Source organism: Rhincodon typus, chromosome 11, assembly GCF_021869965.1.
Source record: "Rhincodon typus isolate 14 chromosome 11, sRhiTyp1.1, whole genome shotgun sequence".
Taxonomy (NCBI): Eukaryota; Metazoa; Chordata; class Chondrichthyes; order Orectolobiformes; family Rhincodontidae; genus Rhincodon; species Rhincodon typus.
Genome location: NC_063342.1, coordinates 67,618,118 through 67,630,964, shown reverse-complemented (window position 1 = coordinate 67,630,964; position 12,847 = coordinate 67,618,118). Strand labels below are relative to the sequence as shown.

At 38.4% G+C, this 12,847-nt stretch overlaps 1 protein-coding gene across 1 annotated transcript in view; it reads left to right on the top strand.

Annotated features, from left to right (window-relative positions):
* Window positions 1-12,847, top strand: part of kpna3 (karyopherin alpha 3 (importin alpha 4)) — an 89,500-nt gene that overhangs the window by 61,065 nt on the left and 15,588 nt on the right. Inside the window, exons 12-16 of the mRNA XM_048602531.1 lie at window positions 434-562; window positions 4,188-4,292; window positions 5,453-5,524; window positions 11,690-11,852; window positions 12,038-12,132. Coding sequence (XP_048458488.1) covers window positions 434-562; window positions 4,188-4,292; window positions 5,453-5,524; window positions 11,690-11,852; window positions 12,038-12,132 — 564 coding nt within the window. The remainder of the gene's footprint in view (window positions 1-433; window positions 563-4,187; window positions 4,293-5,452; window positions 5,525-11,689; window positions 11,853-12,037; window positions 12,133-12,847) is intronic.

Genomic DNA, 12,847 nt, shown 5'->3' with positions numbered 1-12,847 from the left:
TGTGTGTGTGTGTGTGTGTGTGTGTGTGTGTGTGTGTGTGTGTGTGTTAAAATTGTTTTTTACTCTGTTTGTGACAAATTTTAAGTCCTTTGAAGTGGCAGGATGGCAGCAAAAATGTACCTTCTGCCATCTGGGTTGGGGGAAGAATCTTTTCTTCCTCAGTTTATTGATTCTGCTTTTCCTCCTTCAGGTTGTATTAGAGTATTTGCATAAGCTTTCTCTTGGTTGGTTTCCCACTGTGAAAGGCAAAGAAAGCAGCACCTTGCTTCATGATAACTATTCTAGCTAGTCCACGGTGGGAAATTTCACTTGCAGGTGTGGAGGGAATAATAACAATGAAGTAATAAAGCCATCGTTTTCATTCATACTTTGAAGACGTTTGCAAATAAATAGAATCCCTCAAGTCTTTTTATTTCTTCCCCTTCTTATACAGACAGCTGCACTGAGAGCTGTGGGCAACATAGTGACGGGTACTGATGAACAGACGCAGGTTGTTCTCAATTGTGATGTACTATCACACTTTCCAAATCTTCTGACCCATCCTAAAGAGAAGATCAACAAGGTAAGTTGGCAGCCAACTTGACTTAAGAGGCTCTGCTAATTTCACTAAACAGTCTTTTGGCAGCAAAACAGTTTAGCTTCCAGTTTGTTTTCAGTTGAACTAGTGACCCTAACTAGTTTCAATTTAAATATCTGTTGGTGGATCTCCATTATTGTCAACATACATAAAAATCTGAGCAGTGTGGTGATCTGTCTTGCCACTGTTGTTTTTGGGGCAAATGGGGAATCCCCCTTCTTATCTCACTTCCCTTCTGGAGGAGAAAAAAAGTGCACTAAGTCACTTAGAGCTACACTTGAGCATTTTCAACTGTTGAGCTTTCTGTAATTCATTAAGAAATATTTGCAGATGGCAATCTGCTCAGTCACACTCTCTGTTCCCCCTTTGCCCCGTCCCCATTAAAACTGTCGTTCTTCATTACATGTCCCTCACTGCACTCCCAAGGCGCACACATTTTAATGTCTTTGGCAGATAACAAGTTAACTACTGGTCATCGAATTCGGTTGGGCCACATAAAGCCTCATTATGATTTGCCCTCAAACCTGTTTTTTATTTCAAGATCACCTGGAATGCAGAAAAGACCTCCCAACACAAACCATCTTCTTAAACATTTTGTCTCCTGGCTCTTCCAACCTCATTTCTCACAAAAAGTGTAAGGCATTTGTGGACTTCTTCATTATGAAAATTTCAAGCATCCATCCAGCTGTCTTAACTTTTTCCCTTCCTTCCCCTCACTGACTGGGACAAACCTCTAGAAAGGTTCCCTCACAATTTGCTTCTAGTTTCAAACTCCACTTTCTCTAGTTTATCTGTCATCTCCCTTCATATGCTCTTCAAGATCTTTTTGCCTATCTCCTTCCATAGCTCTATTCCATAACTGCTGGCATGTATGTTCCAGATATCAATTATTAAAAGACCCATTCATGTGTATTTTTTGTTTTTCTGCCAAACCGCTGATCTCCTATCTATGCTAATATATCATCCCTCCATGGTGAGTTCTTACTTTGCACAATAACCTTTTAAGTGGAACGATGTCAAATGCCATTTGAAAATCTGCAGCCTCCCATTTATCCATCGTGTATGTTACTCTTTCAGAGAACTCCAATAAGTTGATTTCCCTTTTACAAACCCATGCTAATTCTTTCTGATCACTTCAAGTACCTAGCTATAAACTCCTTAATGATCAAATCTTAACACCCTACTCAAGACCAACTTTGCTTTGTACTGTGATGGAACCTTTTCGGAATCGCATTAATTTTGAAAAATTAACACCAGCGTATCTGCTACCAGCGTATTCTCCATTTCTATATTGTCTATCATCGTGCTATTCTGACTCTAGAGAACCAACACTCAGTTTTACTTTGTTATTCCCTGCTATTTTTTTGTATTCTGTCCAATCATTTGACCTGCCTCATTGCTCAATTATATGCTTTTTCTTCTTGTCACATTGCACAACAGCAAGTTTAATATACCTCACTTTGAGGTTTGGTTCAGGATGTGCTGCATTAAGGAACTATCTCAAGGCATTCTCTGTACTCTTCATCTAGGAATTTCCTAGAATCTCATGTTTCTACGCCTTCAATCAGATTTCTTACCCTGCTACAATACCAAAGTAGCACATATCAGAGTCGACTATTTTATCAATGTGTTTCTGACCGTAGTCATTATTACCTTGTCTTAACTAGCCACCACTAGTAAGACCTTGGCATGAAGTCCATGAGGATCCAGGGACTTATAAGCCCACAGCACTATAATTTGCTCAATACCACTTCCATCATAATTGTCATTTCGCCAAGTTCCTTTCCCTTTTCCTGATATAACAGCTATAACTGGAATGTTTTTGTATCCTCTCTAGTGAAGACAGCAAAATATTTGTTCATTTAATTCTCCATTTCTATATTGTCTATCATCGTGCTATTCTGACTCTAGAGAACCAACACTCAGTTTTACTTTGTTATTCCCTGCTATTTTTTTGTATTCTGTCCAATCATTTGACCTGCCTCATTGCTCAATTATATGCTTTTTCTTCCTGTTTGATGCTTTCCTTTACCACTACTCTAAATAACCACAGATAAAGGGTCCCTTCCCTTAGAATTTTTTTTAATAGTTATAAGAAGTGTACGGAAACACCCCATAACTGTCTGCCTCTGTGTTTGTTTTGATCTATCTTTTAACCTGGCATCTCAGTTCACTTCAGCTAGCTCAGTTTTCATGCCCACATAGTTTCCCTTATTTAACTTTAAAATACCATTCTCACTTTCAAATTGGATGTAAAATTCTGTCATATTTTGGTTGCTGGCACCAAGGGTGCCTTAACTAAAGTCATTCATTAATTGTCACATTGCACAACAGCAAGTTTAATATACCTCACTTTGAGGTTTGGTTCAGGATGTGCTGCATTAAGGAACTATCTCAAGGCATTCTCTGTACTCTTCATCTAGGAATTTCCTAGAATCCCATGTTTCTACGCCTTCAATCAGATTTCTTACCCTGCTACAATACCAAAGTAGCACATATCAGAGTCGACTATTTTATCAATGTGTTTCTGACCGTAGTCATTATTACCTTGTCTTTCTTAACCTGCCTATTGCCTTTAGTGGCATTCTTTGTCCAACAGCTGACCTCTTTCCCCAGCTCAGTGAGACTGCACTTGACTGCTTCTATTCTCGTCTATCCATTCATAGCTAGAGAGTCACTCTTAACGTCCACGTTGTTGTCTCTGGAGTCTCCTGCGATTAAATCCATGCCATTTCCTATTTCTTTTTTGTTGCCCCTTGGTTGCATCATCCAAAAATATGATGTCAGATTTCATCTTGTATGCTGACGGCAACCAACTCTTCCTCACCACCACCACATTTTCCCTGTCCACTATCTCTAATTTGTTACACTGTTTCTGACATCCAGTATTGGATTAACTAATTTTGTCATCAAAATACTGGGAAGGTGAAAAACACTTGTTTTTGGTCCAATTTTCATAGATGGATATGGCAGAAATGCACAACTTTGCTTTGATGGTTCATTGTGGGATTAATTAGTCTAACTGTAGCATGCTGTTTCTGTAGTGCTTGTGTTTGTAATGTTTTTGAAGTATTCTATTAGTTACCATTATTTGCTGCTTTAGAAAGCAATTTTGAAGACTTCTTGAAAGAGCTATAATATGAGATCAACTGTTCTTTCTGTTCCATTGGATACAATATAAATTAAAACTGAAACAATATTTGAAAATGTATGTGGGTGATGGAGAGAGAAGGACCATCTTGCCTGTGAGTTGTGTGACTCATCCAACCCAGCTGTAGCACTTGCATCATATGAAACCACTGACTCAGCTGAGAACATCCCAGTTAAGGACTACATTTATTTTACTCCATCCAGCATAAAAGACATGCATGTCTTTCCCATTACCGTAAATCTATTTCATTTTGTCTCTCTGATTCTGTGCAATGCTCTGCTTGAACATTTAAAGGAGTAGGTTGAATCAGAATCAGGTGTGCTTTAAAGAGCAATCCCTGGAAAAGTTTTTAAGCATTTCTTGCTATTGTATGCAAACCTAACCTGTTTTAAAAAAAAATGCAAATTGATAGGTGGTTGGAAGACATTGTTGATGCTTTGCCTGACTTGTTTTCTGTAGGAAGCAGTGTGGTTCCTCTCCAACATTACAGCAGGAAACCAGCTGCAAGTGCAAGCTGTAATAGATGCTGGTTTGATTCCTATGATTATTCATCAACTGGCTAAGGTGAGCAAAATATGAAACCAAATTCAGTATGCAAATCAGACCACTTTGCACAGCTGAAAATCAGATCAGCATGAATGTATGTTAAGTAAAAGTAGTATTAAATTGTCATAGCAAAGTAAGGTGTCATCAGTTACCCACCACCCTTTCTTGAGCTATTGGGGATTGGCAGTAAGTGCTAGCTGGTGACATCCACACCTTGTGAATGATTTTTTTTTTGCTGTAACTTGAATATGCCTGCATATATCACTCCTAGGAAAATACAATCCAAACCGTTTGTGAATTGCAGCTAAAATGGTGGGTCAAAGTGCACAAGCATCTTGGAAGAAAATGTTTAATTTATGTAATTTTAAGAATGTTGACCCTTATTGGTTGTAGATGAGAAATTGAAAAATCAGTGAAGATAGGAGAAAGAACAGATGTTCATCCTATTCTCATGATGTGAAGGTACCAGTGTTGGACTGGGGTGGACAAAGTCAGAAATCAAATGACACCAGGTTATTTGAAATCATAAGCTTTCAAAGCCTCCGTCCTTCAGGTGTTAGTGAGAGAGTTAGTATCAGACACAGAATTTATAAGTAAAAGATCAAAGGATCACACCATTGATGAGGATGTACTAAACAAACCTAAGATGCAGTTAAATCTTCAATCAGTTAGAAGGTTTTAATTGATTAATATGTTTAATATGGTTAATATTCTCTCAGGACCGTGACTTGAAAGGAATTCGGGGATTTACATATGCATATTAATCAAATAAAACCTTCTAACTGATTAAAGATTTAACAGTACCTTCGGTTTGTTTAGTACATCCTTATCAATGGTATGAACCTTTGACCTTTTACTTACAAATTCTGTGTCTGATACTACCTCTCACTAACACCTGAAGAAGGACTGAGGTTCCGAAAGCTTGTGTTTTCAAATAAACCTGTTGGACTATAACCTGGTGTCGTGTGACTTCTGACTACATCCTCTTTTCCTTTGTTGTAGTTCATGTGCACAATTTAGGTGGAATGATTCCATTGTCTACTTGTTCATCTATCTCTCCTGCTAAAATATGCTTTAATCAATATTGTCTTTTGTTAGGCAAAATGAGAATCTTTTAGTGTGAAGTAGCTATTTTCCTGTTGTTGGCGTAATGAAAATTGAACTTCTTTTTCTTGCAGGGAGATTTTGGAACACAAAAGGAAGCTGCATGGGCGATCAGTAACTTGACAATTAGTGGCAAAAAGGAGCAGGTAATCATTTGATTTATCAAGTGATGCTTACCAGTTGGTATCTACAATGCCATCTATTATTAAGTACCAGCATATCACTACATATATTTGTGCAGGGTATAAATTGTGGAGATGTGGGCAAATAAAGGAGTAATTTTGAGGCTATAATTTCACAATGCAAAGGTACCACACAAATATTTCCTCTCCAGGGGATGTCTAGTTCTGATTTCGCTTTGTGGTCTGTTCTCAGAAGTAAAACTAAATTCCTTTAAGGGACACTTCTAATGGTTTAAACAATTTAGTAACAGGAAATTTTGCTAATTGGTCACCTTGAGGCTATTTGTCACTTTCTCCATTTTATTTCTCATCTAACTATGAGGGTATGCTTCAACTCTGTGTAGACTTCATACCTGAAATAGAGGAATAATGGAGATAGACCACAAAGAAATCCTTTTTTTTCAAACATGCTCCATATCTGGGAAGCTGAAATTTAATGTTAGATAAAGTCCCAACATTGCTTCATCTTACAGACCCAATTTTTAATTTGCCAGATGGATTTATCCATTGTAAGAAGTCCATATAAGTTTTTGGAAATACATACTGGACAAAAAGAAGTTTAGTTTATCAAGTTTTTTTTAAATGACTTGAAGAGAAAGTATAACTATATGGTGTTCTTTTGCTGAAACTGGACTTCATATCCAAAGACGTGATCTGAGCATGTCTCATAAAAGTAGCTGCTAAGAAGCAGCTTGTGGATTAGTTGTAAGTGGTAGTTTGACAACAAACTGAGAGGAGAACTTTGCATTGGGACCTCCAAAGCCACTTTCTCTTTCCTTCTCTTTCTGTTTTAATTGGGAAAGAAAGATTACTCCAAGCCTTTGCAGGACAAAACATCTGCTAGCTTGAGACAAGACCTAGGTTCATCTGACCAGCTACCAAATTTAGGATCACCACAGATAATGGCAGCATGGTATCTTTGTCAAATACCAAAGATTATGAGAAAGTCACAACATTTTCCTTTGCGCTTGGGTTTCTTCAAACTTTGATCTGCAAAATTTGTGCCTTTTTGTGCCTTTTTACAATCTTCCTTTTAAAAAAATGTCTATTGGTCTCGTCTTTCCTGTCATCCTCTCAGTGAATGAATTTGTGTGTGTGCACGCATTTGGATTTAAAGGGGGTAGATTAAGTTTGCATGCTAGTAATTCATTTTCTTGCCACAGGTTGAGGATGAGTTAATTGTCATAAAAACGTTTTTCCTCACTCATCATAAAACCTGGTGTTTGTTTCTTTTATCTCAGATAGTCGTCACTGCAGGTATTAACCATCCTAGTGATTAGATTGGCATGTCTCACATTGTGACAATTTGTGGAATAGTAAGGGGTGACATCCAGCACAGTGTTCCCATGACATGAGTTGGGGTTCGGTGTGGAATCTTTGATTGTGATCATGGACATGAAGTAAAATTAATTGGTAAAGAATAAAAGGCCAGATACCAGGTATCTCATACTGTAAAATGAGATGGCATTGGAAGCTGCTAAAACTACCCTACAGGTTAGAGGAAAATAGACCTGACTGATTTACAAGACTTAACGAAGGCTAAGTCCATAAGACTTGGCAAATAAGTTATAGGTGGAATTTCCTGCAAAAGCTAAGAAGGAATAAATCATTAAAATATTAGCACAGCACTTAACACTTAAGAAAATATACATGTGATCAGGTTCGCAAGTGTTGCGAACAACTGCGAAAGTGAAAGATATGAGGGAATTCCCTATTCCGAAAACTAAATGGGAAATCGTGAGATTTCTAGGGATTTTTAAAAATTTAAAGTACCATAGCTGCATCTTTTAACAGATTAATTGTGAAAATGTATAAAAGTAATATGGTGGAAAGAGTTCCAAACAGCTTTTTGAGAAGCTGAAGGCAATCCTAATGAATAAACAGGTGTTGGCCATCCCTGATTTTACTAATGCTTTTGAAATACTAATTGACGGTAACTTTCTGATGGATGTGGTCTTCATGCAAGATAATGAATCAGGAGTAGAGAAACCAGTGGAGTACTTTTCTTTGCAGAAACTCCAATGTCAGAAGTAGTGTTGTCCAATCAAAATGAAAAACATGGGATTGTTACTGGCTCTTGAACATCTTGAAGTTTATCTGTCACAATCTCAAAATTCTCAAAACTGACTATCTTGCCACCAGGATGAGGCAAAAGTTTGATCACAAACCAACGCTCTTTGTGTCAGTCATTGTTGACATTAAGAAGATTTTCTTTCAGGCCTTCTTGAGCTTAAGTCAGTGGAATGCTCATTTGATTGTCAATGACCAAATTGAGTTAAAGTTATATAGCACAGAAATAGACCTGACACTGACCAGACATCCCAATTTGACCTAGTCCTATTTGCCAGCATTTGATCCCAATCCCTCTAAATCCTTCCTATTCATGTACCCATCCCAATGTCTTTTAAATGTTATAATTGTACCACCTCCACCACTTCCTCTGGCAGTTCATTCCATACACACGCCACCCTCCGTGTGAAAAAGTTGCCCGTCAGGTCCCTTTTAAATCTTTCCCCTCTCAGCTTAAACCTACGCCTTCTAGTTTTGGACTCCCTGACCTGGGGAAAAACGCCTTAGCTATCCACCCCATCCATGCCCCTCATGATTTTATAAACGTCTATAAAGTCACCCCTCAGCCACCAGTGCTCCATGGAAAAAAGCTCCAGTCTATTCAGCCTCTCCCTATAGCTCAAACCCTCCAACCCTGGAAACATCCTTGTAAATCTTTTCTGAACCATTTCATGTTTCACAACATCTTTCCTACAGGTAGGAGACCAGAACTGAATGCAGTATTCCAAAAGTAGCCTCACCAATGTCCTGTATAGCTGTGACATTACCTCCCAACTCCTATACTCAGTGCACTGACCAATAAAGACTAGCATATCAAACACCACCTTCATTATCCTGTCTACCTGTGACTCCACTTTCAATGAACTATGCACCTGCACCCCAAGGTCTCTTTGTTTAGCAACAATCTCTCGGACCTTACCAATATGTGTATAAGTCCTGCCGTGTTTTGTCTTACCAAAATGCAACACTTCACACTTAGACATATTAAACTCCATCTGCCACTGCTGGGCCCATTGGCCCATCTGATCATGATTCAGATGCCAAGTGCCACAACCAACTATGGATTTATTTGTCAGTTGTGAGGAATTATGGGCTTAACATCAACCTGAAGGAAAGAGGAGTGGTGCAGAAACATATATTCAATAAATTATATATCCATTTGGCCACTAATGCTGAAGAAATTGAACTCCATGCCATAATGGACTTTTTAAATTAGTTCTGAAGATGTGGTCGTTGCGAGCTAAGCCAGTATTTGTTAACCCATCCCTAACTGTCCTGGAGAAGATGGTGGTGAGCTGCTGCCTTGATCTTCAGCTTTCCATGTAATTTAAGGATGAATCGATTGTGGTTTGGAATGGAGTTTCAGGACTTTGTTCCTTCACTGTTAGCAGGGTCAGCGATGTAGTTTAACTTGGGCTAGTGCCTAGTTTGGAGGGGAACTTGTAGATGGTGCTGTTCCCATGACCTCTCAAGATATCATCAAGCACTTGTTCTTGTCAATCATGAAGTTATGTGCTTACATCAGAAACATGAGTTACTCCTTTTGCAGGTTTAAACAATGAGTCATTTAGCATGGCATCAATTTTCACACTAAAAATAATGCTCCAGGTTTATTACTTTGCAAGTCCAAGTGCTGTGAATGCTTACTGCTCACTATCAAGTACAAGTTCCTCTTCAAGCTCATGGTGCACTTCAAATGCCAGGAACATAATCAAAAAGCTGAATTGTGGAAAATCAACCAATGTCAAGACAGCACAATAAAATATGGTTTTGCTGGGAAGGACAAACTTATACGGTTGGTGAAAACTGACACACATGCTGTGCAGTGAGTTAAGTCAAGGTAAACATTTACATGGTAGTCAAATTTTAAAACGTTGTAAAAACGTACAGAAACTACTGCATTGTTGCCAACAGAAGGATGAAATCCAGAACTATAATCGAGAATAATTTTGCTATCAGCAGCAATTGAGTGACTAAACCATTATTTATTTACGTGCACACCGGGCTAGAGGACCTAACTATGCATAGCTCCATTGAAAAACAGCAATTCAAGCTTGGTCAAACCAGTGCCTTGGTCTAAAGGGATGTGTGTCACAAAGCACTTAATTTCTGAGCTCTTGAATCACCAGCACCAATGATTGATCCTGAAACATAGCCTTGATAAGACAGTACAGATTTGAGTGTACTTCCCTTTTGGTTCAGTTCGTCGATGAATATGACTTTTTTTTTGTTCCCATATTGCACTTTGGTTTACCTTTGACAAGTTTTAGTAACCAGTCAAGTCAGATCGCATAGGATTCAGGGTGAACTCATTAATTGAATACAAAATTGACTTGACAGTAGGAGACAGAGGATGGTGGTAGAGGGTTGATTTTTGGACTTGAGGCCTGTGATCAGTGGTGTTCCATAAGGATTGGTACTGGTTCCACTTTTTTGTTGGCATTGTATGAACTATTTGGATGAGAACATAGGAGGCATGATCAGCAGTTTTGCGGATGACACCAAATTTGGTGATATATTGGACAGTGAAGGAGGTTATCTAAGATTACAAAGAGACTTGATCAATTGGGTCAATGGGCTGAGGGTTGGCAGATGGAGTTTAATTTGGATAAATGTGAGGTATTGCATTTTGGTAAAACAAACAAGGGCAGGACTTACACTATTAATGGCAGGGCCCTGGGTAGTGGTGTTGAGAGACCTAGGGGTTCAGGCACATATTCTTTGAAATTTGTATCACAGGTAGACAGATGGTTAAGAAGGCATTTAGCACACTTGCCTTCATTGCTCGCTCCTTTGACTGTAGGAGTTGGGATGTCATGTCGAGGTTGTACATTGGTGTGAGGCCTCTTCTGGAGTACTGTGTGCAGTCTAGTCACCCTGCTATAGAATGAATATCATTAAATTGGAAATGATTCAGAAAAGATTTATCAGGATGTTACAAGGTATGGAGGGTTTGACTTATAAAGATAGGCTGGAAGTTCTTTCCCTGGAGCGTAGAAGGTTGAGGGGTGACCTTTATGGACGTTTATAAAATCATAAAAGGCATAGATAAGGTGAATAGCAAGGGTCTTTTCCCTAGGGTGGGGGAGTTCAAATTTAGGGGTCATATTTTTAGGGTGAGTGGAAAAAGATTTTAAAAAAGACATGAGCGGCAACTTTTTTTTTTTTACACACAGCGGTTCATGTGTGGAATAGACTGCTATGAGGAAGTGGTGGATGCGGGTACAGTTACGACATTTAAAAGATATTTGGAGAAGTACACGAATAGGAAAGGTTTGGAGGGATAGGGGCCAAACACGGGCAAGTGGGACTAGTTTAATTTGAGAACCTTGGTTGACATGGACGATTGGACCGAAAGATGTGTTTCCATGTTGTATGACTCTACATTGCAGTATTTGTTGAAGATCTCAGGATCGCCAACCTTGCAACATCTTCACATGCAGACCAGAATCTCGTGGGGATTTTGCTCCTTCTGAATTCAAACTCTTCAGAATATGTTTAGATTGGAATAGCATCCTTCACTTTGGAAAAAAAAAATCATTTCACTTGGATGCTGTATCTTTGAAAGCTGAATGGCTTTTGTGCTTTGATGGTTTAATTGTTTCTTAAAACTAGAACCTATATTGTTTCTCTCAACCTGCAGCAATTCATTCACTTTTTGAAAACCTGTTGGGGAGAAATTTAAGTAGGCTTTTCATATTCCAAAATTCATCCACTCTTGAGATTACAGCATGGAAGAGTTTAATATCAGACATAGATCTGACGATGCCTTAGATGCCTCTGAATTTAAAACCCTTATGGGTATGAAGTCAGGTGCCCTTTTAATGTTCAGCATTATTTAGGATGATTTTTTTAAAGGCTAGTACTGTAAAATGAGCTTAAAGAAGAAAATATGATACAAGTATAATTTAAACTAATTTATAATTCATTCTTAATTATCTATCCATAAAACTGCCTTGAATACATTGATGTTTTAACCAGAAATGTTAAATGCCTTTTATAAATAAGTTTCACTGACTGGAACACTTCGACATTTTATTTCTTCCCTTTTTATTCTAGGTTGAGTATCTTGTGCAGCAGAATGTAATCCCCCCTTTCTGTAATTTACTGGGAGTCAAAGATGCTCAGGTGGTACAGGTTGTACTTGATGGACTGAACAATATTTTAAAAATGGCTGGTGAGGAAGCAAGCACGATAGCAGAAATGATAGAAGAATGTGGAGGTAAGCTTCCAGAACTTGTGTTCTTATTGAAATTCATTTTATTTTTGCAGACCCCATTTAAATCCTGTGAGCTGAAGAAATGTCTGAGTTTCAGGAAAGACTCAGTGCAAGTCTATGTTGTTCCAATCGTATTTCAAAATGTTCTTCGCAATTGTTTCACTAACTTCTAATTTTCTTTCTGACAGGTTTGGAAAAAATAGAAGCCTTGCAGCAACATGAAAATGAAGAGATCTACAAACTAGCTTATGAAATCATAGATCAGTACTTTTCTGGTGATGATGTAAGTACAGAATTGATTTATTGAGCTCACAGAAAATTTGTAGGAAAGGGGCAAGAGAATGTTGGAAAAGTGTAGTTTATTCCTCAATTCCTCTTTTTCAGCTAGGCACAAATGCAGTGACATTAATTCAGCAGTGAGTTCAGTTCTTGAGGGTGCCAGTTCTGTATACATGCATGACATAGGAAATCACTGTCTGACTTTTGCTTGTGAAGTAGAGAAATACTATTGTTGCAAGTATGCAAATGACAATTAACTGCATCTTGTTGAAATTTTGAGTTGTAGCTGGAATTATGGAAGTAAACATTGTTATACCTGTATTATCAACCCTGAATTTAAAACCCTTATGGGTATGAAGTCAGAGGCCCCTTTAATGTTCAGCAATATTTAGGATGATTTTTTTAAAGGCTAGTACTGTAAAATGAGCTTAAAGAATTACACCCTGATTTTTTGTTTCTAAAATCCAGAAGCAGATTAATCCAGAGTAAGATGCTGCTTGAGATAGTAGGAACTGCAGATGCTGGAGAATCCGAGACAACAAGGTGCAGGGCTGGATGAACACAGCAGGCCAAGCAGCATCATGGGAGCAGAGAGGCTGACGTTTCAGGCCCAGACCCTTCATCAGAAAACGGGGAGGGAAGGGGGTTCTGAAATAAATAGGGAGAGAGTGGGAGGCGGATAGAAGATGGATAGAGGAGAGGATAGGTGGAGAGGAAAC